General features: G+C 43.1%; 3 protein-coding genes across 3 annotated transcripts in view; all 3 read left to right on the top strand.

The window, feature by feature from the left end:
• The window catches only part of DMBT1 (deleted in malignant brain tumors 1), a gene marked incomplete at its 5' end in the record, with an annotated part of 51,585 nt that extends 48,755 nt beyond the window's left edge, over window positions 1-2,830 (top strand). Inside the window, 4 exons of the mRNA XM_021398490.1 lie at window positions 264-575; window positions 1,215-1,238; window positions 1,581-1,892; window positions 2,097-2,830. Of these exons, the coding sequence (XP_021254165.1) occupies window positions 264-575; window positions 1,215-1,238; window positions 1,581-1,892; window positions 2,097-2,110 (662 nt within the window). The remainder of the gene's footprint in view (window positions 1-263; window positions 576-1,214; window positions 1,239-1,580; window positions 1,893-2,096) is intronic.
• On the top strand, window positions 8,484-20,940 carry LOC110399568 (deleted in malignant brain tumors 1 protein-like). The gene is made up of 13 exons (XM_021398489.1): window positions 8,484-8,570; window positions 10,219-10,317; window positions 10,678-10,995; window positions 11,745-11,774; window positions 12,116-12,193; window positions 12,716-12,775; window positions 13,340-13,450; window positions 16,945-17,265; window positions 17,992-18,033; window positions 18,176-18,487; window positions 19,769-19,801; window positions 20,328-20,360; window positions 20,837-20,940. Exons 1-13 carry the CDS (start codon window positions 8,501-8,503, stop codon window positions 20,938-20,940), a joined length of 1,611 nt encoding a protein of 536 aa, XP_021254164.1. The 5' UTR covers window positions 8,484-8,500.
• LOC110400019 (deleted in malignant brain tumors 1 protein-like) lies at window positions 21,457-25,094 on the top strand. The gene is made up of 5 exons (XM_021399591.1): window positions 21,457-21,532; window positions 22,216-22,245; window positions 22,645-22,820; window positions 23,316-23,701; window positions 24,377-25,094. The coding sequence occupies exons 3-5, from the start codon at window positions 22,671-22,673 to the stop codon at window positions 24,615-24,617; spliced, it is 777 nt and encodes a 258-aa protein (XP_021255266.1). The 5' UTR covers window positions 21,457-21,532; window positions 22,216-22,245; window positions 22,645-22,670; the 3' UTR covers window positions 24,618-25,094.

The raw sequence follows: 26,693 nt of genomic DNA, 5'->3' as shown, positions 1-26,693 counted from the left end.
GCAACTGTGAACACTGCCAAGCCCAAGCAGCAAGCCTTGGTTCCAAGGGCGAACCAGGAAACAGAACATGAGTGCAAACACAGTGACCTGAGGTCAGCTGGCACTTACCAGTGCTGTTTTCACCTTCCCTGGGGAGGAAAGGCCACCACAGAATACAATAGCTAGAGGAACATGTTGAATCAGCTCCAGAACTACTCCAGAATTTTAACTTTGCAGTTCGGGAGCCTTCAGAGTCTTATCTCCTTCTCTCTTCTTTTTCACAGAGGTGTCCATGAGGCTGATAAATGGCAGAAACAGATGCGAAGGGCGCGTCGAAGTCTTCTATAAGGGAAGCTGGGGGACAGTCTGTGACGATTTCTGGGACATAAATGATGCGCAGGTCGTGTGCAGGCAGCTGGGATGTGGAGATGCCCTCTCTGCACTGGGAAAAGCACATTTCAATCCAGGCACAGGGGACATTTTCCTGGATGATGTGCAGTGCCATGGAAATGAATCCTACCTGTGGGAATGCTCTCACAGAGGATGGGCCACACATAACTGTGGGCATAGAGAAGATGCCAGTGTGCGTTGCTCAGGTACAAGTGGAATGGTTTTATTTATTTAAGTAAAACTCAGCGTTGTGTAAATTGTGAATCTAATCATCAGCATTAGGCAAGGGTAATAGCAACAAAGCCAGTAGATCTGTAAATTAAAAGTACGGTGAGGCAGAAATCAAGAACTCAGCAGCCTCTCTCTATTTTCCTCCATGTGTCTTCCGGTCCAGGATGCTCAGAAGATGCTCCTGGTGGTCAGTGACATTGATGTGAGTGCAGAGAGGAGGAATGTTGTGCCCTATGCAGGATACCAGAGGAGGAAATACTTGGTGGCTTGGTAGACACATCACACTTCAGGCTTCACAGGCATGGCACTCCCAAAAGAATTTATTTTTAGAAGCCTTAGAATTAAGGCTTCTAAAGAAGCCTTAGAATTTAGAATTAAATCTTACTCTATCTTTTCAACACAAGTTAAATGTTTGCCTTGATTAAGGTAATTAAAGATAGGACATAGAAAGCAACTTAGTTCTAGAACAAATCAGACAATATAAGAGATGGACCCTCACCAGGTAATGCAGAGTTTTGTTTTGTATTTGTTCTGCTGCTGTTGACAATTATTTATTCTGAAATACAACTGAAGCTGCTAAAATTAAGTTTTTTGTATTTATTCCTAATCCACAGCTTCTAGGGGAGCCAGAACACCTGGTAAGTCTTATCGTTTCTTTAACTGATCATTCTAAAAATTGGGTATTTACTGTTAAAAACATTTTGGTTTTGTTTGATGCGAAGTCTTGGGGAAAAAGATAACACTTGAGGAGGATGGACAAATTCTACACTGTAGTATTTCAAAAGATGCAGGTGATTATGGAGGCCTCAAATGTTGGGAAGCCACTGTGAAGAAGAGTGTAAAGTGTGTAATTAATAACTTGTTACTGATTGAAAATCAGACTGTGTCACTACTCAACAAATCACAGAGCAAGGAGGGAAAACCTTGGACACACTTTCAGAAACTCATTGTGACATTTATTTCTGCTTTGTCTTTGCTAGAAGTAGCTCTGCGGCTGGAGAACGGCGGCAATCGATGTGAGGGACGTGTAGAAATGTTTTACAAAGGACAGTGGGGAACAGTCTGCGATGATTGGTGGGATATCGAGGATGCTCGGGTCGTCTGCAGACAGCTAGGCTGTGGGCAGCCCATCTCAGCACCAGGAGCTGCCCAGTTTGGGGAAGGCTCTGGAGTTATTTTCCTGGATGACGTGCAGTGCAGTGGGAATGAAGCTAATGTATGGGAATGCTCCCACAACGGTTGGTCAAGACATAACTGTGGCCACAGTGAAGATGCCAGTGTTGTCTGCTCAGGTATGTTCTGCTTTGTTTTCTTCATTTCAAGATTTTCCCTTGAGATATATTTTGAAGTATAGCTGAAAATCATTAGGAGTTGAGCACATGATGCAAAACCATTTCTTTCTCCGCTGCTGTGGACTACTGAAGACATAACAAATATGAATCTCATCCCTATTTGCCAGCTCATTTGATCACTTTTCTCTTTGGTCATTCTTACAGGGCCTGCAGAATAAGCAGAGGGAATAAAGATGTGCATTACCTTTAAGGCTATTAAATTGCTGAGGCATTTAGAAGAAATCTCAGAAGGCACTTTCACTGTACTGATCTGCAGTCTCTATGAAAACCAGATTTCTCAATGAGGAATAATGAGCTCAGCCTCCTTCCAATCACTTTTATCTGTTATGAACTCACAGTCTCAGTGATTTTATCTGTTGCCTATCTAAAATTCCCATGGCCAAGTATTTTGTGAATCATGTTTTTGAACTTCAGTTCACGTAGCAGAAAGTAGAGCAAAGCTCCTCAAAGAAGTAGTGCTTGTGTTATCCTCCACTCCATGCCTCTGATTCCTGAATTTGAAGAGAGAAAAATGGTTCGATTCCCAACCATAACAGGCTGCTGGCTGCAGTCATGGAACCAGAACAATCTCAAATTCCAGTTTGAATGCTCTTACCCTGATACACTTTTTACATTTGCTAATGGTGCTGTTTATTTAGGACAAAACACTCTTCAGAAAATATATTTGTATAATCCATCTTTATCCTCGTGCTTTAATCCCCTCCTCATGCTTGTAAACATCCACATATTCAAATCAAATGAAGCTGCATCTGATTAAAATCTGATCCAGTAGAAACATTTTCACAAAAAGAGAGTTAATACATGGACTTAGGACAGTCAGAATTATTTTTCTTACCTACCTAAGGCAAACAAACTATGTGATTCTAAGATATCATAAATAAGCAATAAACTCTTTCATTGCATGACATTGCTTACCGCTCATCCTTCTTTTTTCCATACCAAGACTCTGATCGCATTATTTGTCCAAAATGTCAGAGTTAAATGGGATATCTGCTTCTCCACACAGTGCTTGTGGAAAGCAGAGCCATCCCTTGCCAACCTCTCACCCAATACACCTCCCTGGGTCATGTGGGGTAGGGGAAGGTGGCACTCCAAGATGTCCCACTGAAGCATTCCTTGTTGATCCCTTAATAGGTCCTATACCTACTTTAACTTTGTTTGTGTAGCTTTACATGTGCAAGCCTGCACTGTGGAAAAAAAATAAAAAACAATCAGTTTACAAACAAACACAATCTATATACCTGCTTTATATGTGAATTTTCCTTTCATGTCTCAGTCACTCATGCAGGAAGGAAAGCTTTCCTAATTAACTGATGAAGTTAGCTTGATTGTTATTGTTATTTTTTCTATTTATTAATTCATCTTTCTCATTTTGTTAATTGTTTGTTTTATTGTCTCTAATTAGTAACTAATAAAGCAAGTTTAGAATCATAGAATCACCGAGGCTGCAAAAGACCTCAAAGATCATCCAGTCCGACCATGCTCCTATCATCAGTATTTCCCACTAAACCATGTCCCTCAGTACAACATCTAAATGTTTCTTGAACACCTCCAGGGACGGTGACTCTACCACTCCCTGGGCAGCTCATTTCAGTGCCAGATCACTCTTTCAGAGAAGAAGTTTTTCCTAACATCCAACCTGAATCCCTCCTGGCACAACTTGAAGATAGGACAACATCTCTTTAACATTATTATTTCCAGTAAAAATTTGATGCTGATAGTATCTGCACCTATTATATTCAGTAACAATTATTTTATGAATCAAGACCCATAGCAACATTACATGAGTTTCCTGGGGAAAATCAAAATACAAAACCCATTCTCTTCGCTCCCTTGGGGGAGCCACTGAGGCTGATGAATGGTACGAACCATGCGAGGACACAGTTGAGGTCATTTATCTCAGGGCTCTAATACGGCACAAAAACCTTGATTTTTTTTCAGTCACAATTCCTAGTGCTTTCTCCAGAGAAGAACATGTGAATTTTCCTCATCGTGATTTTTTCTAAGTAAGCTGACTACTATTCATGAGAAGGAATACCAGAAGCAGTGAATTAATGGAAATCGGTGAAAACATCAGCCCATGATACTCCTCTCAATCATTCCATGATTTGAGCTTTGATGAATTTAATTTGGGAGTTGATTATGCTGGGGTTTGGCCATTTATGTGCTGTTTTTTGTGTTGTCTCTGTTCGCCTTTTTAATCAGTAGCTTAATGATAATTCATACTCAGAGATGTATACAAATCAAAACACTCAGAAATCATCCAGAGTTCTCCGGACTCCTTTCTGGAATGAACCAAACTTGGACAAAATTAGGATTTGGTTGAACTGTGGACTTCAGTCCACGTATCTCATTGCACTGATCTTACATACTGTCAAAATCTAAGTAAAAGAAGTCTATAAGCAGTTGCAGCCACACCTCACTCTCCATCACTCCCAATACACTAGATGACCACTTCCATATTCTTAACAATGAATTTTTAAAGGGCATTGCTGATACTCCATGTGATTCCTACCGATGGCACTTGCTGAGATTGAAGGGATTTTCTTTGAAGCTGAAGATGTTGAGAAAACTTCTTTATTAAGATTACACTGTGTAAACATCAGAAGAAGGAAAAGCAGCAAGAACGTAGCACATGCCAAGATAAGTAACCTGTGTTGACAAGGAGTGCTAGCCAATTAAATTATCTGGGTAACAGGATGAAGTGACCTGTAGTTCTGCATGCAGAGCCAAGACCATTGGTACCCATTTACATTGGCACAGCCTTCACCTCTGACAAGGGTTTTCTCTCACAAGATTCATCAGGGGTGGATGGGGGCTTCCAGAGACTGGATGGTGACATCTTTATTCCAACACAGTCTGCCTCTGGGAACTGGAAGCTGTACCCAGCACTCAGTACTAGGTTTTGTTCACAGAAGAGGGCTTCCCATGTAAAGATCCCACTTTACTTTATGAAGAAATTTGACATAACTGTGGAGAACTCACTTGAAGGTTATATTTTCAAGGATGTGATTTATTTCACCCTGGCTTTGCCATTTTCTCTGGACATTCTTTAGTGCATAAAAAGCACTTCAGAACTTGGTGGAGTTGAATTTAGCAGAATGGCTGGCAGAGGGGAAACATGAAAAATGAAAGAACTGAAAATCTTTCATGACATCTTTCCCCAGAGTAATATGCAGAAAAACATGTACAAGCTCTGCACTTATCTGCTACATATTTTCACCCTCAGTGCAGCCAGAAGCAACACCAAGCCACAGGCTTGCACACCAGCCACATCCCCAGGCTGACTGAAGTCAAGGACCAGTACATGGCAATTGCTGTGGCAGCATTCAAGTGGCAATATTCTGTGGCATTTCAGTAAATGCTTCCTACTTCACTGTTGTTAATTTGTGAGTAATCTGAAATGGCCAAATGACCCAAAAATGCATTGACATGACCCAAAACAAAAGTAGAGCCATGCATCATACTGTGGGTTCACACACTAGTGTTTTCTTTATCAGGGAAGTAGAAATACAATTAAATATTTGTACAAGAAACACATGTCAAGAAGAAACACAGAGAGTGCTAGTTTATCCGTCACAGATATCTCAATTAAATTCCTTATAAATATTAATTATAAGAGGTATGACGTGTCATGGTTTACACCACCAAGTTATAATGAATAAGGAGCCGAAAGGGAAGATGAAATGGGTGGTTGGCTCAGGAGGGCCAGATTCTCCAAAATGCCCTCTGAGTTTGGCAGCTGAGGATTGCAAACAACCTACCTGCAGTCTGTAGCTGTCTCAAGCATCATTTATTCCACCCTCTGCTTGCTTGTTATGATATTTGCTACTCTTAAGGCCTCTACAGAAGACCTGCGTCGTTAGGCCATGTTATCCCGTAACATTGGTAGCTCCTTAAGGACAGTGCCTCACTGCCCTCCAGTGGTAGCAGCCTCACAGCAGTAGCTCTGCATTTTCTGATTGCTCGTAGCCCCTCAAACTCCATCTTTATGGAGTGTATAACGCTACACATTTCCATGAAAATCAGGTGTAGCTTGAAAAAGCTGGAAGAATCTTTGCAGGGAGGAGTAGGTGCAGCAAAGCTCCAGCACTCTGCAAGGAGAGCTTAACATCCACCCTCCAGCGTAAAGCTATTTCACTATAGACAAATACTCTTTGTTTTCGGAGTGAATTTTGATAGATTTCTTTAAGAAGATCTCCTGGGAAACAGCATTGTTATTCCAAGACCACAAAGGTCAGCCCTACTGTCATCACTGCTACTTCCTGCCATGGAGGATTAATTTGCTTGCTTAGCTTTGGACTGAAGACTCATCACCTCCTTTTTAATGGTGCCGTCAATGTCCGTGACAAGAGCTGCAATGTTTAATGTGGAGGTTGGTCACTCTTTCTCACCAAACACTACGGATTAGCTGTACAAATCTGCTGCCCATCCTTGCGTTTGTATGTACCACCATTACTTCTAAGAAAGGGTACAAAACAGCCTGCAGTGGAATCCAGTTTCACCAGGCAAGTGGGAGGATATGGAGTCCTTGGCCCTAAGCATGTCTGCTGGGACCAGTGGCTTCTTTGTGACCTGTTTGGTAAAGGAGGCTGAGGAATGCTGAAAAAGAGAACCTTGATGTTCCTTCATATTCTATTTGTTTCTGAAATTTCCAATCAAAAGTGAGACGTTTGTATAAAATAGCTTAATCGCTGTTAGGATAGAAAACTGTTACATACTGTACCAGGCCCAACGTAGAGCTGTTTGGATAGAAATATTGATAAGGATCTACTATAAACCCATTCAGTCACTTCAGGAAATGACAATAGAGTTCAAGTAATCCACACACACGGAACTGGGAGTTTAAACACTTGACATGCCTGGATTTGCTCAAGAAGGTATTAGGAAGTAAGAACATGGATGTTTGGATAGGCACAATGTGTCATAGTGTGTTGAGAAAATAAGAAAAGAGCTCATGGAACAAATGAATTGATGTTCGTTTTGAAATCTGCTAAGAACATTTAGTTTCGATTTTCCCTCTCTCTATCTGAGGTCCAGCTTCTCCTTGCCAGTGCTTAATGAGGCAGAGCTGGAGGCATCCTTTGGGGTATCAGTGGCTACAGTGTGTTGACACCATCGCCTCATGCCAGGGAGAAATCTGTGGCTGAAGGCTTCGTGTTGGATTCAGGGCTTTGCAAGAGGCAAATCTCCAGTTGTACAGCATGGGCTTTCTAGGTGGGATTTTCTCATGCAAAGCACCTAGTCTAGAAAGACAGCTTGAAAGCTAATGGCAAACAATAATCTCCAGCACAATTCGTGGTATATTTCCTCTTCACAATGATTTTCTTTCATGCTTTCTCTTAGTCCTTTAATTTGGATTTGGATCTTCTAGCAATATCGTATCTTCTGCCTCTCCTCCTATGATCTGATATGTTACCAGCAGAATAAAAGCCTGTTAGTAGTTTCCCCCCTTCATCTGACAATTATTTTGTGCCTCAATTCTTTTGTGCAGTATCTCAGCGATCCAAAAACATGTCTCGTAGTTAGCAATACACAAAGGCTCCACTTCCATAGGCTCTGCACACTCAGTTTATGAAGGATGTATCACACAGGACTATCAGGTAGCATGTGTGCTAATCCTTTGAAGGGGAAAATTTCAGACTAGTTCGTTCAGAAACACACCAGCTGTGAAACTGGTTGATGAAGAATGGGGGTTGTCAGTAGACTCTACTGGTCTTGCCCAGAAGAGTGCATGGCAGCTGGTCATGCCCCTCTGATTGTACATACAGATTTTTTGACTTGTGCAGTTTTAGCTTAATTTAACACCTTCTGGCCCTATCCTATGCCATTTCCTTGGCTGCTGTAGTTCAGCAATTGCCCTGCTAATTTACCCCAAAAGAGTTCTTCCCATACAACTATACCTTGGTCGATATCTCTTATAGTTGTTCATTGCTCTGTAGGCTGCAAGGGAGAAAAGAACTGACTGCAGATCACGGGAATGATGGAGGGATCTAGTTCCAGGTTGAACAGGAGCCAGAGAGATATGAAAAAGTGTAGAAATTCCTTTTTGTGGGAATTATCTCTAGTGAGCAGAGATAATTAGCTTGAGACTTTCCTGAAATTTTTCGGATGCTTATCTTTTGACACAAATCTCAGAACTATTTAATCTGTTTTGGCACAGTTGTACTTTGGAAGCAAAATTATACGTTGGAAACTGTCTTAACTGATGGCACGAAAAACCTTACCAAACAGCCTAATCTCCAACTGTAAGTCATTGCTTCCTGGAAAAAAAAAGAACAACCCACACCAACGCACAGTGACCAAAGTGTCAGGGGAGTGTTTGGGAAGATCTGTAGACAGTCCAGAACAGTGATGTGATCGGGATCTACTCATCCGGATGTCTGGATATACCCTGTAAGATGAAAATACTTGGTAAATCATTTCTTTGGCATGGTTCTGGAATTTCAGGAAGAGAGATCAAATTGCAAAGCACACACCTCTGGTGGAGACCAGAACTCATTTAGTATAAATTCTCCATCTTCACTGGTTTAGAACAGATAACCACAATGAAAATGGACCTTCAAGTGAGTCTCACTTGGATGCTTCTGTTAAGTACTTCTCTCCTATGTGAACCAGGTACAGTGAGTACATTTTTTCATGCTTGTATGGAAATGTTACAGACAGAATTCATTACTAATACAGCCTGGCCTGCCGGAAAGTGGTGGCAGTGTCCTAACATATTGCTGGCAAGCTTTGTATGATGGAATTGTTCGTTTAATTTGTCGTCTTATTCAAATATTTGTCTTGTAATTCAAATATTCAGATCAAATTCACAAGTTAGATTTTAAAGCTTAAGAATATTTTCATTTTTTCTCTTCTGTGAGGGGAATGGTTTGGAGAAGTCATTCTCGTTCTTCTTCCTTCTAACATTCTTCTTCTAATACTCTAGTTTTGAATTTAAATTATTCTACACTATACATTTAAAAATGTAGAGAAAGACATTAAAAGAATAAAAAAGCAGCATGCCAGAAGCAGGTGGAAATATCCTTTGCAGAGACTTGGGATTGCTGTAGTGCCATTGTCCTTCAACCTTCAAAAAAGTAACCCCAAACCTTCCTTACAGTCTCACTGGTTTGAATGAGATACTTTGATCTTTATTTGTGGGCACCATGAGCAAAGGCACACCAGCCAGAAGGAGAAATAATTTCATAGAATATTGATTCAGGGGTTGGCTATACTGAATTATCAATAAAACAAGAGCAAAGGCAAGCCAGAGGTGAACTCAGCATCAAAGGGTACTAAGGTGCCTTTCATGAAGGTAGTAAAATCCCAGCACTGTAATCTCATCAATAAATTGACTTTTGTCTTCAGTTTGACCTGGTGTTGGCTGGATTAACTTTGACTGGAAAAGTCACTTTCGCTTCTGTCTTGTAAACCCCAAAATTTAGGATCACTGACATATTCACAGGAGTAAGAGTGTCTGAAGAGCAAATGCTAGCTTGGAAAAAAAGAAAAAACAGTCCCCAAAAGAAATTTCTTCTGAATTTCATGATTGATTCAGGCATGGCTCTTCAGAGCTTGCTAATTTTGAAAGAGCTTTCTCGCTTCTTTATGGGAATAAAGATTGGAAGATCACCGCTTACTCTTTGCAATTTCTCTGCAGAAGAGGAAGCGAAAAACTGCCTATGAGTTTACAGAGGTCTGTTATTCCCTAAACTTGACAGATCTAGACTAGAAGAGCTGCCCTACAGATATGTAATGCCACAGTTCGGTTTAGTCAAACCCACATTTTTAAATCCTTTAAGCAACTATATATTATATTCTTTGCTGCAGACTTAGGCGAAGTCTGGGTTCCCCAAGTTGACCTGAGCAGGTATTTGCAAAGTGAACAGTTTAAGCTAACATGTTGGGCTGTCAGCCAAAACAACAGCCACAGTCTGCACCAACAAATGCTCCACAGCCTCCTCTGCTTTTGTGGTAGTAACATGGCAAAGATAAGTAAGAAGCACATGTCTCCATCCATTGAAGGAAGTGCATGAGGGCTTGTGGGGTTTGGGTCACTTTGCTTTTGTACTGCCATGAAATAAGGTCCTCTACAATCATCTTCCACTGAATTATGAGAGAATGAGCACGTCCTTCCAGGCACAGGGAGGATTGTTTTTGCTTTGAAAACACATCATGTACCAGCAAATACTCTACCAAACTCTGTGTCAGCACAGGAAACCATAAAACTTATCTGGAACTGTGTTACATCAGTGCTAATATGTCTACTTATCTTATACAGCAAATGGTTTCTGGTGGCAGTCAACAGAAGAAAGTGAGGATTCAGACTCACTATGGGCCAAATTCTCTGAATGGTTTAAGAAGACATTTAAACCTAACGGTAAGAGGGTGAGATGTAGACCTGAGAGTGAGCGCAGTGGGCATACCTGCCAGGGTAGATGAGTCACCTCTGAGTGAGCTGGTTATTTCACCAGCACAGCCCACAGTGACCTTTAATGACAGATCAGGTCTTATGTGCAGCAGAGCCAAGTGAACTGGGCTGAATCAACAGCACCAATTTGGGCTCCACTGCTTTGTGCACTGTGGGCATTTCCCAGTCAGCCCCAGCAACTGGAGTCACAGAGGCATCACACAGCCCACCCCTGAGCAGATGGAGGTGTAGCCTTACATGTTAGAAGTTTATATTTCCTGGAATAAACAAACTGATATGCTTACTTGCTCATTTTTCCTTTGGTTTTAGAAGATACACCACAATTGCGACTGGCATCTGGTGGGGACAGATGCGCTGGAAGGGTTGAAGTTTACCACGACAGCGAGTGGGGGACAGTCTGTGATGATTTCTTTGATATGAACAGTGCCAACGTTGCATGTAAACAACTCAATTGTGGCCAAGCTGTTTCATCCCTGGGGTGGGCTTACTTTGGCCCTGGCAAAGGAAGCATCCTTTTGGATGATGTAAAGTGTGCAGGAACCGAATCTCACATTTGGGACTGTCCGCATGCTGGCTGGAACAAAAGTGACTGTGGGCACAACGAGGATGTCGGTGTCATCTGCTCAGGTAAAAAAATTCTGTGCTGTTAAAAATTTATTTGGATTTTCCCTTCGACCATAAAAGCGAGAAACATCAGAGTGGAATTCAGAAATCAGATGAGAGCTGAGTTGTGTGCATGTAGAGGCTCCTTGAGCTTGGGCTGAACCAGGTGAGCAAGGAACACAAGGATGTCATGTGCAAAATACCAAAACTGGCTGCAGCAGGCACTGAGTACGAATATGGGGAGAAGAAGGTCATTTGAGGCTTCTTCAGTCAGCAACTGATTCATTGAATCATAGAATCACAGAATGGTTTGGGTTGGAAGGCACCTTTAAGATCATGTAGTTCCAACCCCCTGCTATAGACAAGGATACCTCCCCTAGACCAGGTTGCTCACAGCCCCATCCAGCCTGGCCTTGAGTGCTTCAAGGGAGGGGGCATCCACAACCTCACTGGGCAACCTGTTCCAGTGTCTCACCGCCCTCACTGTAAAGAATCTCTTCCTAATATCCAGTCTAAATCTACCCTCTTCCAGTTTAAAGCCATTTCCCCTCCTGTTGCTGATTCCAGACTTCCCAAGAAAAGCCATGCAACAAGTTCAGAGGAGACAGAAGCACATCCAGCAGATCTGAACTACGACATGTCTGAATTGAAAATAAATATTAATCCTAGTTGTCACTGAAAGCAATGATCACATAGCTTGAAGCCACCTATTTTGAAGCAATCTGAATAACGCCACAGCCAATATCAATTTTTGCTTTGTCCTTTGTTCACAGGTGCAGTGCAGACCACGATCGCACCAACAGGTAAGGCAGGGCTTTTGAGATGTAAGTCCATTAGCACTTCACAATATCCCTAAATACTCAGAAACTAACTTTTAACTCAAATGACCGCTTTTAACCAATGACTACTGCATCTGCAGCAGTAGAAGAAGGCAGCCAGAAATAACACCTGGATCTACTGCCATTACATGTTAAATCAAGGTGAACGCCTCTTTGCAGTAGGAACAGAGGGCTGTGCATTGGCTGACTTCCCTGCAAAGCCCACGCTCACTTACTTGCATCAAGATTTCTGTTCACACATTCACTCCTAACTGCTGCCACTCTCTCTCCTTCTCCTTGTTTCCACAACTTGCTCCTGGCCCCAGATACATCTTCTACATCCACTGTCATCACAGACAGAAGTGCCACATCAGCTACTGAAATCCCCACCACAACTCATGAAGGTAAGAGCAGCTGTTTTGCAAGTGCTCTCTAAGACAAGTACTGTTAAGTTGGAGGTTTGGAGCTGGATTAAGATGCGGCCACGTGAATCTGTGGAATATTCACAGCAGAGAACAGCAAATTGAGCATGTGTGTGAAGGAACAAGCCCCTCTGTAACATCTTCACCTACAAAAGGCTGTTGGGATGTATCAGCAATGTATCCATTTAATGATTAATGTCCCTGAGCTTGTAGCTGTAGTATTATACCTGAGCTTCTGTGAAGCAGAAGTGTCCACATCGTTGTGATTTGGTGTGTCCAGGATTCATGGAAGCTCCAGGACCATTAAGGAGCACAGTCAGGCATCTGAGCTCACCTCCCTCAGTCTGACCTCTGCCTCTCCAGTTATTTAGCAGACTGATTACACAGTTGTTTACAAAGCCTGAGATCTAAAGAGAGTCTCTAACTCCTCAAAACACATCTGCTTTTAATTGCTGTTGGCAGACATTTAATTTCCCATCCTGACAGCCTCTTCTGTTTGCACAGGTTCCACCTCCACTACAGACAAAGACTGGACACTAACAACCTCCGCCTTGCCACAGGAAGGTAAAGGGCATCCGCACAATGCAGCATGTTAGAAAAATGTTGGATTTATATCAGTGGTTATAAGTTTTGCTGGGGCAGATCAGTGGATGTGCCAAAAAATGTGGCAAAACCACCATCTCTCCGTGTACCCAACACAAGTGAAATAAATTGAGTTTGCTTGGTGCCAACCTGCTGGAATCTGGGAGCATGGGTGGGCTGCCAGCAGCACCGTGCTGGGAAGCCACCTACAGATCACTGCCGAGCTGCAACACTCATTGCTGGTTTTGCTTCTCACGCTCCTTTTGCTTTTCTCGTTCTCGTGAGAGAAGTTTGAAACTTTTTGGGCACATGTAATGCAAAGACATGGAGACTCATTTCTGAGCCATGCCAGTGGCTCAATATACTCAGTGAGCAATATATCCATTTAATGATGCATATCCCTAATCTTGTAGTTATATATACTGCACATACATTCTGATGAGCTTTTACTGTACGTTTTTGTTTTAACCAAAAAAATTTAGCTTTGTTTCCTATTGGCATATGGACATTGTTTTTCATTGCTCCCACTGTTTTCCTTCCTCTAAGCTTCAACTAGTGATTCTCCCACAGAAATAGTCAACCTGATCACATCGACCCCAGTCACAGAGAGCAGTGAGCCCGTGACAACCCCAGCACCACCCTCCACGCTGAGCAAAGGTAAGGAACCATCAGATACAAGCTGTGTGCCTTGCACTGTGCAGGAGCAAACACATCTCTCCCCTGCATCACCACATCAGGCCCCTTCTGGGGCTCAGGAAATCCCTGAGATGCAAAAGGATGCAGGTAGGTGACAATCCTGTACAAAGCAGGAATGCTTGTCCCACCCATATTCTCCTCCCGAGCACCTGTTAGTGGTCTCTGTTGGGGATGGGAAGGTAACTTACACAGGGCTTTGGTCTAACTCATCTCAAGTGCTGATCACACTGCAACGTGTGTGCCTATGTCCTGCCTTTTCCCCATTCTCTTCGTTGGGGCGACTCTTATTCTGGTATCTGTTTTGTAAGAAACTTTGCAGTTTTTAATGAATAAGTGTGTTTAATGAGTCTATGAAATAATTTCTTAAGTTTTATAAGTCTCAGAAGCATAGTTTCGCCAGACAGGGCCATTTTGCATCAGCCATCAGCCAAGACAACTCAAGACCATCCAACCATCCTCTTTAGAGTGATCTTCTAACTATTGGAAGTCTTCCCATACTCCTTAAACCATTCCGCAGAGCTCATGATTTTCAAGCCCATTGCATTTCTTGAGTCATCCATCCCAGCTCTCTTCATTATCTCTATCTTTATTAAATATGCAATCATCTACCAAGCAGCTGAGGCCTCTTCAGTGCCTAGAAGAATAAGCAGCTCCTATGTATCACTCTGAGAGCAAGACCAAGGTTGGACTTGCTCACTGTAGTGCCAGTGCTACTGGCTTCCAGTTTTTCCATGGTCCTTTTGAGCCAGCTGAAAGGATGATTTAGCCTTTGTGCCCTGGTTTTCTCTTTCCAATGAGCATCCCATCACACCTGCCTTCATAGAAGTTCAACTTGCTGATTTTTGACATTCCTTCTGTTCATTCTGAGTTCTCATTTTGTCCTCCAGAGAGCGCACAGACATTGCGTTTCCTTCTGTCACTCTATCTGTCCTGTTCCAAATTGTCAGTGGTAATGGCTGAGGATTTCATTACAGTACAGTAGTGGCAGCTGGTTATCTAACACCCGTGCCATCTGTTTGGTCAAGATGCTGCAGAACATGATAAACAATTACCAAGGCAACTGATATTTCTTCTCTTTGTAACCTTTTATAACCCTACTTGTCTTCAGCGGCCTTATCTATGTTGTCAGAAGTTCAGAGCTGTGACTCAATACCAGTGGCAGCAGTTGTAGGAAAGGTGGTACAAATTTGCTTACTGCTCCACCCATTAACCTGATTTTGAGCAATATGTTCATATTCGAGTTCAAGGATCTACCCACCCTAGTTTCTGCAAATGTTAATCATCTTAGAAATCAACAGACAAGCGTTCAGCACGGAGAAGGAGAAATTTAAGTCAGTGTTTCTCTACCTTTTTACTGCCAGTCATTTCAATTTCAAAAGGATTGAAATGAAAACTTTCCTACTTTAAAGAGTATTTAACAGAGCTCTGACCAGATTTTGCTGCCTGCCTTACTTATTCAGACTGGGATCTATTCCAAGTGAACAAAAAGAAGTGCACACTTCTTAGCACACACCAGTGAAACTGAGAAATCCCTCAGGATTTACTTTTATTTTCTTGGCTTTCAGAAGTCTGAATGTGAATTTCTTCTTAAATGACTGATCTGTTGAGTACTGTGCAGGTTTATGGAACCTAACACAGTGTATTTATGGTTTCTTAAGAATACCCTCACGACTATGCAACTAAGCACTTATAACTATTAAGTGCTTTGCTTATGTCTATCCACCCATATATCTGAGCCAAAAATTTCACCTTATTTAGGCATACTGTGCATAACAGGGAAGCTGGTCCATGGTTAAAGTGAAAAAAAAAAAAGGCTCCTCTATAACCATAACTAATAATCCCATTACTTTTCTATGCCAACTGTACATAAATTGTTCTTTGGGTTAAAGGTTCAGGTAAACTAAGTGCTTACTAATTATTTTAATTAGTTTTTACATTTAGCTAAGCACAAAGCACTGACTTTGAAGAGATGTAAATATCAACTGTTTTCTTTTATTCATTTTCTGAAAGAAGAAAGTTGCCTTTCATCTGTCTGTAGACATACTCACAAAAATACATCAACAATTCTTGGGACTGTCACTAAATCAGTTCTGTTATTTAATCAGAAATATGATGTTCGTATTTCAGACTAACAAAATACTTCATTTACTTAGTAAATTTAATTTGGAGGTTGCCTCCCTCTCAATACTGATATTTTTAATATCAGCTGAATCACGAGAGATTTATCCCTGCCTGTAATCTAACTCAATATTTGGATCCGGATACTTAATTTTTAATCTGCTTCTTTCTCCCACCTAGATTTAGATAGCTAATGAAGTCTAGTTCTTAAACGTTTTCCTTAGCACCTTTCATCACTGCTGATGACTACTCAGCACCTGTTTAATTAGTTATCTTTTGACTCAGTTGTTTTTTTCTCTCTGATATCATATTTGGCACTCTCACAGAAGTTCAGACCTTGATCTTGGGAAGCGAGCCAAGCGCGTTGCTACTGACATTTCTTTACAGCCAACTTTTGCAGAAGGAAATGATAAGCATGGTACTCAGATGGAAGGAGCTTTGATCATGGTCAGCAAAAAGGAATTAAGGGCAAAGAGAGTCCTCAGGAACAGGGTACTCATTCTGAATGGATGTACATTAGTTGGTTACAAATGACTGCCAGGTGACAGCAAAATGTCCCGAAATGAAAACCTTGTAATCACAGACCTACCAAGGAGTAAGACAGGTGTGTATACTTGGTACAGTTTATGATGGCAACAAACTCAGAAGAACTCAATTATGTTGTCGGCAGAGTCTCTGATTTCTTTCTCTGAAAGAAAAATACACTCCAGACCCATAAAACTAATTTGGAACTTCAGATCTCTAAAAGCCTTTCCCTCTGAAAGTGAGATAAATGTGTGGATTATTCCATAAGTACCCAGCTCTCAGAAATGAGCCTGATCTGTAGAAATAGCTCTGCTACTATTCTGGGGAAATGATGCTGTGCCAACCATCTGTTATGCCAGAGTGAAAAGAAGACCAATCAGGTATTATTTAAAGAAGAAGAAGAAAAAAACATACTCCTTAGATTGCAAGGTATCCCAGGAAAAGGCTGGCTCTGGGTATTTGTGTTCATCTTTCAGACAGCACTACAATATAGATGAGAAAGATGGTAAAGAAATGGTAGAAACCCTGTAGGGATGAGAGTCATTCTCCCCAGAATCAGCATGTCGTGGAAGAGGACTATGTCCGTGCCCATTGGGCACTGCGTGAATGATCAACCATTGGAAAGATGGTTTCAAAACTTTATAACATCAGTCCAAAAACAGCACCTAAATTCAGGGGAGGATGCTTTATTCAATCCAACCACACTGCAGGCTACCAGTCCCTGTCATCCCAATAACACCCTGTGTCCCACAGACAGGCTCTGCCACTGCCTTGGGTCAATAACACCAATGTATGGTGTTCTTCCTCCCCAGCAGTTCCAGCCCTGTCCCTGCGACTCGTAGACGGTGACAGCAGGTGCTCAGGCCGCGTGGAGCTCTATTACAACGGCAGCTGGGGAACGGTCTGCGACGATGCCTGGGAGCTGGGGGCTGCCGAGGTGGTATGCCGGCAGCTGGGCTGTGGGGAGCCTATGCTGGCAGTGCCTGAAGCCCAGTTTGGCCAGGGCTCTGGGAACATCCTCCTAGATGATGTGCAGTGTGGAGGGGACGAGGACAGCCTGTGGGACTGCTCTCACAGAGGGATAGGTGTGCACAACTGTCAGCCAAAAGAAGATGCCGGCGTCATTTGTGCAGGTAGGTGGGCACATTTCAGTGCTGATTTCCCATAAGCTGTGAACTATGACTAGTTGTAATTCAAATGTCCTCTTCTTGCGTTTAATAGGAAATTATTTGTAGTAACTTCCTTTAGGATTCTTGCAGTTCCCAGTTTTCCAGCAATTCCGTGTTCTGACTGGAGCATGGGAGCCTAGGGAGATGGCACTTGGAAGGAGCAAAGGGAATAAAGAGGAAGAAAAGATAAAGAATTTACTGTAAAATCACTCCAAAAGAGCTGTTTGCCAACGTGCACTCTTCATTTCCTGTCAAGAAGATGGCCATATGTCTACTGGACTTTCCAAGAGAGATACTAGAACACTGCCTAATTAACACTGTTGGGGCAGGCAGCCTTGGCAGTCCTACCCCACCTCCCTCTGGCAGATCTGGAGCCCAAGTTGTGCAAATGTCTCATTTCTGGCCATGCTCAGACAAAGCAGAAAGGAGATGGTTTCAAATATGTTTCTCCCAATATCTTGAGCTCCCCTTTCCCTCAACCTGCAATGCCAGAGACCTGCTGAATCCAAAATGACCGAGGTGACAGCTAGCTGGCTGAAATGGGCCTTCTCTTGGTGTTCATGCTCTCAGAAATGAATGGGTTTCCCTATATCACTACTGCTTTCATTTACCTAGCACAGGAACTGAAGAATGTCATTAAACATCCTCTGTAGCAAGACCAGACATTCACTTTTCTGTTTCCTTTTCCAGAGCCTGTTACTCCTCCGGTCCCAGAGGAGCCTGTCCCAGCTGGTGAGTTCTCCCTAGGCAGGTCTTGCAAAGTTTTCACATCTGTTATATTTTACATAGCAACTTGGCTTTTCCTCTTTGGTAAACGCATCTGCCCATTGCTGAGGCTGCTGAGCAACCGTGTGTTTCCTTCTGCTTTTCCAAGAGCTGTCCCTGAGGCTGGTGAATGGAGACAACGAGTGCTCAGGGCGCCTTGAAATCTTCCACAATGGCAGCTGGGGAACCATCTGCGACGATTCCTGGAACATAAACAGCGCCAGGGTTGTGTGCAGGGAGCTGAGCTGCGGAGATGCCATCTCAGCCAAAATTGATGCCTTTTTTGGAGAAGGCACGGGAGATATCTTCATGGACGACGTGAAATGCACAGGGGATGAGTCCTTCCTGGTGCAGTGCACTCACAGGGAGCTGGGAACGCATAACTGTTTCCACAAGGAGGATGCTGGTGTCATCTGCACAGGTACTCTCCTTCTCTGTTTTATTTAATGTGAATTAATTTTCCTAAGCCATAGATGAAAGCAGGTGTGGGTGAACAGGGGAGCTTGATGCAAGGTTACAGCTGCTAACGGGGTTCACTGGCAGTGTCCCCATGGGCACGAGTGGGAGAACCCCTGTGATCTCCAGGTGACCTGAGGCCACCTCTTCCTTCCCAGGGGGCTTCCTCTACTGAGGGTCAGAGAGGTAACAGTGGGACTGTTCTATGACTCTATGATTGAGGAAATGAAAGGCACACTGAGCTTATGTCCTGCTGGCCAGGGATGCAGAAGGAAATTGGTGGAGGCTGTGGCACTACAGGAACACAAGGTGTCTGACTCCAGACATCAGTGTAGGCTGCCAGGCCACTGAATCTTTCCAGACTCAACTGTTTGTGAATCTTTTTGGATCCAGCTGTTTCTGTCCAAGCTATAACCTTTATGGAAGTGATGTTCATGCTGTGCTAAGTTGTATTACATTATAATGGTATAACAAATAATGGTAGACATGAGACTTACATAGTCCTGGAGAAGTGAATTAGGCTCCTACTACCACCCAAAATTGGCACATATTTTGACTCAGATTTTATTTTTGTTAATTATTCTCCTCTCCCCTCTTACTTCTACCATTCTTAACTTATGCTGACTGGAAACAATTGCAAGGAATCTTTGATATGTTGCACATAAGCTGCAAGCAATAGGAGAAGCATTTAAGAAGGAGAAATTCAGTTCAGACTGTTAGCGCATACTCCTAATGCCCTTATCCTGCCCAATCCACTGTAGTTTGCACACTGCAAATCATTTCCCCTTGGATGTACCAAGAGGCTTTACTGCAGCACGAGCCATACCTGCCTGGAGGCTTTATTAACTGACAGAGCAAAACGCTTGCTTCCTGACTGAACTCAAGCTGCACCCAAGTGATTTTATTTAAAAGCAGTGCTGGCTGGCACATCCCCCAGGCTCTTCACCTCAGCGTACAGTGCAGTGGGGGTGCTGCTCTGCTGCCAACAGCAAGCACTACTGCACTTCAGTCTGAGTGAGGAGTTGGGATGGAATCGCTGTTGTCCCCATCAGCTGCATCAACGTCCCCTGCCGACAGATGTCCTCACTAGGGTGGCAGTGATGGTGGCAGGAACACCACCCTACAGACAACACCTAGGTCATGGTCTGGGGGAGATCAGGCCGTACTGCTGCTGCTGCTTATCTCTCCCTATAACCAATGATCTGGCTTTCATTTTTTTGATGGCATTCATTCTCTCTCCCAACAGGCCCTGTGGATCTTACCACTCCTGGAACAACAGGTATGGAGCACTTCAACACTCATTCACCTCGGGTTTAGTCAAATATCATTTCTCCCATCGTGGAGTGCTGATTCCCCTTGACTTCAGCAGTGCTATCTATGCTCTGGGAGGGGACAGCCCTTAACATATTGTTAGCCCCAAAAACTCGCAGCACTTAGGTAACATTCAGGGCACACATTAGGGTCATGGTTAGTGGGCATGGCAATGATGGGTCAGCAGTTGGACTTGATGACTCTATAGGTCTTTTTTGGCCTTAATGATTTTATGATTTGACAATTCTATGGTTGCCAATCAGAGGCACTAAGATTTTTTGCCGCTGTAGAGGACTTCCATCCACCCTGAAGTCTGGTGAAAATACTAATTATGGGGTATTGCAAACTGCTACAATGTAACTGAAATGGGGGTCTGATTACATCGGTGCTAATTACACCTTAATGTCAATTTGGCTTTGGTTTGACAGATTTTGCTTTGCTCACACAATGATGCAAAGACCAGTAACTCCTGGCTCTTGCTTTCTCTCTGGCAGCCCCAGTTGAGTCCACCACAGCTGAAACTTCAGGTACTTCTGCTCTCAGAGCTTATGGCTTTTCTCAAGATGCAGCAGCATCCCCAGGGGCTGTGCATGGTCACTGCAGGCACATCCCATCTGTCCTGCCCAGGGCAGCTCCTAACCCACACTTGTGTTCTCTTGCATGTCCTAGCATCCCCTGCAGGCAGCCCCACGCCTGAAGCACCAGGTATGTATCACTTTGTGCTTACTGCAGTTGGTGTGGTGTCAAAGCTTGGCACAAAACATCAGCAGTCCTTGCTATGCTGTGGACAATAATTCATCTTTTGCTTCTCACAGTAACCACCTCTCTCACACCTGGACCAGCAGCCACTACCAGCTGTAAGTGATGCTCTGCATTACACCCTCAGATCTCTGCCCAAGCTGTGACCAGGCACTGGCTGGCTCCCACTGCATGTAATCCCATGGATGTAGCCATTCACTCCAGGGGTAATCCCAGTGACCTCTCCCTTGGCTTCCACACCCAGACAGGGAGGAACATGTGCTGGTGCTGGTACTGGCCCAGTATAACCTGGAGTTAGCACTGGATCGCATCACTCCTAGGACAACCCCACATCACAGACAGTACTGAGATCTCCATATTGCCAGGCATCCAAGCTGCGGCACAGCCCTGGAGCTGGGGATGCTCCCTCGCTGCAGCAGCTCCCAGCAGCCCCAGCACAGAGCTGAGCATGGCTTCATCTCCTGGGGCCATGCAGTCACTGTGTGAGTGGGAGCCTGGGGCTTTCCTGCCCTGCAGGCACATCCCACCTGTCCTGCCCTGGGAAGCTTCTAACTTTTGTGTTCTCTCTCATGCCCCACCAGCCCCCCCAGGCAGCACCATGACAGAAGCATCAGGTACGTATCCCTTTATGCTTACTGCAATTGGAGTCATATTTAAGCTTAGCACAAAACTGCTGACTCCCTCAAGAAAAAAAAAACCTAAGGCGCTCGAACAGAGCTCAGGGCCCAGGGAAGTTCCCCAGGCAAGAAAAACCACTAGGAACCCTTGGCCTAACTTGTGTGGAGTACACACTTGTTGTTGTCATATGAGTGATGAATGCATTTAACATTCAGACAATGTTTACTTTCCTATTTTCTCGCAATAGGAGCCTCAGCAACTACATCAGTCTCCTCAACTCTACCCATCTCTCAGACTCCCGAAGACACAGGAATTAGCACTTGTAAGTAATGCATTGTTATTCTGGTTTAAGCACTTGGTCAGCTATCAACGTTGTGATCTGGTGACATGTTGACACAGCTCCCCATCTCACTTCGTCCTCAGAGTCAGCACTTTCCAAAGTTGAGGTCACTGTGGATTTCTGATACTTCCAATGGTATTCGGTTTGAACCTTAAAGTTCTCTACAATGGGGTTTAACTTTTGAAAAAAATTGAAGTTTAAGTTCTGCTCATACGTTGCACATATCATGCCTCAAGTGCCTGAGGGCAGACTAATGTCTTCTTTTAAAGTCTGGCCCTACTAGCTACACATTGCTAAATGACACTCCAGCCGCACCAGTAAAACATCTGTACTTGTGCTGGCAACATACAGGAATCTGAACTTGCAATGCATGTGTTTGAGCATGGAGTCATCTGACTACACAAATGAGTAAGCAGAATTAAATCTTGTTCCTGCTGGTGTAAGCAATATGCCATCATTCCAGTCTCTACACTTGTCTTAATATGAACGTTTTGTCCACAACAACTCCACTCCTCCGATCCATTGATTCTACCATTTTCTAGTCCAGCTGCATTCAGCTGATTATCATGGTGTAAACTGATTACATACAAGTACACATTTTTATCATTCTCTCTCACTTATTTTGTTCTTTTTTTTCTTTTCTTTTTTTTTTTTCCCATTAAAAGCTTCTCCAAAGCCAGTACCTATAAGCCAAGGTAAGCTCTTTTCCTTCCTTCCTCTTTTTAATTACTTTTCTTCCCAAGTCCCCCCTGTGCTGGGCAAGATGTGAGTTGGGGGAGGCTGGCAGTTTATGGCAGAGGGTATCTGCTCAGCACCAGTGCAGAACTGAGGGGACAGGCTGGTCTATGTCTGCTACTTTTATGGGCAGAGCACATTTGAAACATCTGCCTGCAGATTGCCAGGCTGCCAGCCAGGTGTGCCAGCATGCTCCAGAGGGATCACACCACCAAAGAAACAGCTCAGGGCTTATTGCAACCACCTGTTATTACCAGCAAAGCCTGCATTTGCATTTGTAAAGCATAGTGGTACTTAATACATGCTGCATTATACTGTACAGCAAAACATGTTTTATTAACAAACTTCCTCTCTTCCAGCAACCCTTACTTGTCTGCCTAATTACATGCGGGCAATCATCAGGAGATCCTACTTCAACTCCCGAGGGTACTTTGCAAGTGACATCCACCTGAGGGACCCCAGCTGCAAGCCTGTGATTAGCAGCTACCATGTCATGTTCCGCATACCGTACGACGGCTGCGGCACGCAGAGGCTGGTGAGAACCTCTGGGGCTGAAATTATGGCATGCCAAGACAGAGCCAACGTTATCTATGAGCAAAGCTCTCAAGAGCATATCTAATGCTTGTTACGGGAGGATGCCACCACATGGCTCTGTCCATGAAGCTGTTTTCCCTCTCAAGTCCTTGAGCTACTAATGATCCCGAACGAGCTGTCCCTCCAGCTGAGCCATGTTAGGCCTTATCTCACCTGGCACCATGCTGCAGACCTTCTCACAGCCTTGCAGCTGTGAGGGCTGAGGCTAGGCAGCAAGGCCATGGTGGGTGGGTAGCTAGGCCATAGTGGTTAAGCAGCAAGGCCATGGTGGGTGGGTAGCTAGGCCATAGTGGTCAAGCAGCAAGGCCGTGGTGGTCAGGCCAGGGCCGCTGGCACAGGCACCCAGGCCCTGCTCCTCCAGCCCCACCATGCAGCAGCATTTAGGAAATGGTTTCAGCAATCCTCTGCAGCTCTTAACTCACCGATGTTTCAACAGATATCGCGTGAAGCCATCACTTACTCCAACACAGTGGAAGGATCCATTTCTGGCAACTTCTACAGCAGAAACAGAAATTCGCTGATAAACTTTGCCTGCAAAATATACAACAGCGCTGGTGCCCAATCAATACCCAGCGTCATACAGCCTCCATACCGGGAAACCCCATCTAGACAATTTGTTGTCAAGTTTGCCTTTTATGATTCACCATCTTTCTCAAATGTAGTGAGGGCAGCACCATACTACGTTTTGCCGAACAGGGATTTGTTTGTTCGCGCTACCCTGTACAGCGCACAGCCAAACCTGATGCTGTTCACAGACACCTGCGTGGTCTCTCCAAATCCTCACGACTTTACGACTGTGGCATCCGATATAATACGAAGAGGGTAAGGAAAATATCTCAACAGCCATTTCAAAGCAATTCCTTGTACATGATTGAGGCAATATGGGCAATAATAAATAGATACACCAAAGAGCCGCAGTTCTATAACATATCTGAGTTATCCATTAGCAAGAGCAGCTGGATTTTACATGAACTAGCTATTAGGACATGCACATATTTTTAAGTTGTCATTTTATGCTTAATTCACCATTACATTCCACTAGGGAAGAGAAAGCAGTATAAATTCTCGGAAGGTATTTCACGCATTTTTTTTTTTTTTTAAATGAGGCAAGAATGAAGCACTCATTTAAGTGTCTTTGATTTGGGATATGGGTTTGTTTCTTTGTAGTTTTTACAAAGCCAAAGGCTGAAATAAAGATAACAGGGCTACACAATAGCCCTTTCTCATATACTTAGAATTCCAACAGATGTTTTACTTTTATACATTTACGTATGTATATGACAGTTATGCATGTTTCATTACATATACTCACCTACATATACAAATTCTGTAAAACTGCATCTGTGTTCAGGAGTTCTGGACTATAAATTGCGATTAATGTCACAGGTAAACATTTTGGAAAGAAAATTGCTTGTAAGAAATGAAACAAATGACATAGTAACCACGTCACAATTTTTTGTGTGATAATTGTATTATTTTCCCTTTTTCTTTCCTCAGGTGTGTCAGAGACCCAACTTATAGGAGCTACTTGTCACCAGACAGGAGGATTGTCCAGTTCCGATTCAGAGCCCCCAGCTTTATCAGCAGATACTCATCAGTTTACCTACAGTGCAAAATGGTGGTGTGCGACAGATACGATTATTCTTCTCGATGCTACCAGGGCTGCCTAGGGAGAAGCAAAAGAAGCACGGGAGATGGCGATGAAAATGTCGTTACCGTTGTCTCCAGACTACAGTAGCCCCAATAACTCTTCTTCTAATTATAATATGTTGATCACTTAAATATGTGATCACTAGGTTGCACACCTGCTAATAAATTCTAAAAATACATACTAGGGGGCGTAAATCTGAACGTATTTCAATCTTAACTGTACTTGTGTTCCTTAATTTCAGACCTTTGGGTCTACATTCCGGATTTGTAAAGCCTAAACTTCAGTAAAAACTCTCAGTGATACACTGTAATTGGATCAGCTTTTTTTCACCAAGACTGTTTCCCCCTTTTGGTTCTTTGGTTCTCCCCATTGTTTGCATAGCTCAAATACTTAGTATTCAAGAATTATTAACCTGCCTTATAGATGTAAGCAGCGGTGTTGCTTTATGAGGTCAAGAAGAATAAGAATCCCTTGTAACCAATAATGTCTGAGCAATTATTTTAAAAAGGAACTCAAAAATATTTGGAGAAATATTGTACATGCCCAGAGATATAATCTCTGTGATACCTATAAGCTATTAACATTTTCTTTACTAGTTAGTTTTTACTGCTGGAGTTTAGACCTGAAAAAAAAAATATCTTTATTTTCTTCATGATACATATTCGTTTCATCCCTTTACTTTCAATATCTGTTAAAACTGTATCACTTTAAGCCAAGAACATATTTCTGTAACTCAATATGTTAAATTGCCCTATTTGAAATGACAGAGTGAAAAAAAGGGAAAATAATAATTTTCAGTTTATAATAGAGAAAAATATCTTGAAAGTCAACTGTAGAATTCTACAAGAAGGAGATGAATCAAAGTTTGGTAATGTGGTGAGCTTGGAGTGAGAAAAGCATCTTCAAGGCCAATACTCAGTTTCCACACAGTGAATATCTGCAAATTACTCAAACTCATGATGAGATGCTCTGTGTAGAATAAAGATGCTTAGATCTGCTCTGACCAGGTCTCCATCCTGGTGGCCCTGCCCTGGCCTGGCCTGCAGAGTGCCAAGTGGGCTCACAGCCTAAATCCTAATCCAGAGGGACTGTAATTCCTGGTAGAAAAATGACCGAGACTTCAGTCCTGAGCCAGAGTATTCCTAATTGCACTTCATTCACACAGAACTCCATCGCACTCGTAACCCTGCTGTTCTGCTTCTCACAGGTAATGATTTAAAGTGCTTGAAATCACATCTTCCCTGCTATTATGCTCCCAGCCGCAGGCAGTGAGGGAAAGTGCCTGTAAATAACAGATCCACAGCAGCTGAATCCTTGTTCCTTTTTTCCAGAATGCACGCTGATTTGTTCTAAGGATCAGCTATTTTAAAATACCTTCCATACAGTCATCCTCTTCCCATCCTGAAGACCTGCCGGCCATTTCCTTTGGAGGTGGAAGAGGGAACTCACAGCAGGTCATTAATATTTCAGCACCGCCTGATACATGAGTGCATCACACCATCTGAACATGGGCTTGACATGCAAAATTGGAAAACAGTTTGAAAGCTCAGATTTGGCACAGGCTCAGGGCTCCAGGTCCTTTGGGCTAACGCAGGGCAGGAGGATTTCCTCATACACAAGAAACTCCCAAGAATTTGCCTACCAGCCCATAGCTACCAGCACATAACAGCCACGGAGGGTTTTTTCCTAGTGCTGCTGGATGCAGCAGTGACCTGGGCTGAGTTTCATACACTAGTTCATGCTTTAAATGCATACCAAGTGGGTGTTAGCATCTGAAAACTGCTTGCAAATATGTGTGTGGGTTCAAGAAATGAAAGGCTGTAAAGGATAAACATAAATTCATTATTTCTGGAATAGAAAGAGAGTTCAAATATGAAACATATTCCATACCTCTTGTATGTGGGATGATGGGCATGGTGATGATGGGTTGATGGTTGGACTAGATGATATTAGTGGTCTTTTCCAACCTTAATGACTCCATGATTCCATTCCATGTTTGAAGACAGTATAAATATCTTGTCCTGAGGAAGAGAGCTACATTCAGAATCCTTAAAGACAGTTAAAAATCATAAAGAGGATTGTTTTAAGGAAGACATAGCTCTGAGACTGGAAAGGTAGCATCATTACAGATGCATTGTATTTCAATATTTGTGCATAAAAGAA

The sequence above is a fragment of the Numida meleagris genome, chromosome 5, assembly GCF_002078875.1.
Source record: "Numida meleagris isolate 19003 breed g44 Domestic line chromosome 5, NumMel1.0, whole genome shotgun sequence".
Lineage (NCBI taxonomy): Eukaryota > Metazoa > Chordata > Aves > Galliformes > Numididae > Numida > Numida meleagris.
This window is presented reverse-complemented; position numbering and strand designations above follow the sequence as displayed.

Excerpts from the sequence above, each read along its gene's own strand:
- LOC110400019 (XM_021399591.1), top strand. The coding sequence starts at position 22,671 with ATGCGGGCAATCATCAGGAGATCCTACTTCAACTCCCGAGGGTACTTT. Across the intron at positions 22,821-23,315 it reads GCTGCGGCACGCAGAGGCTG|ATATCGCGTGAAGCCATCAC; the intron begins GTGAGAACCTCT and ends ATGTTTCAACAG. Across the intron at positions 23,702-24,376 it reads TCCGATATAATACGAAGAGG|GTGTGTCAGAGACCCAACTT; the intron begins GTAAGGAAAATA and ends TTCTTTCCTCAG.
- LOC110399568 (XM_021398489.1), top strand. The coding sequence starts at position 8,501 with ATGAAAATGGACCTTCAAGTGAGTCTCACTTGGATGCTTCTGTTAAGT. Across the intron at positions 17,266-17,991 it reads TGCCGGCGTCATTTGTGCAG|AGCCTGTTACTCCTCCGGTC; the intron begins GTAGGTGGGCAC and ends TTCCTTTTCCAG. Across the intron at positions 18,488-19,768 it reads TGCTGGTGTCATCTGCACAG|GCCCTGTGGATCTTACCACT; the intron begins GTACTCTCCTTC and ends CTCTCCCAACAG.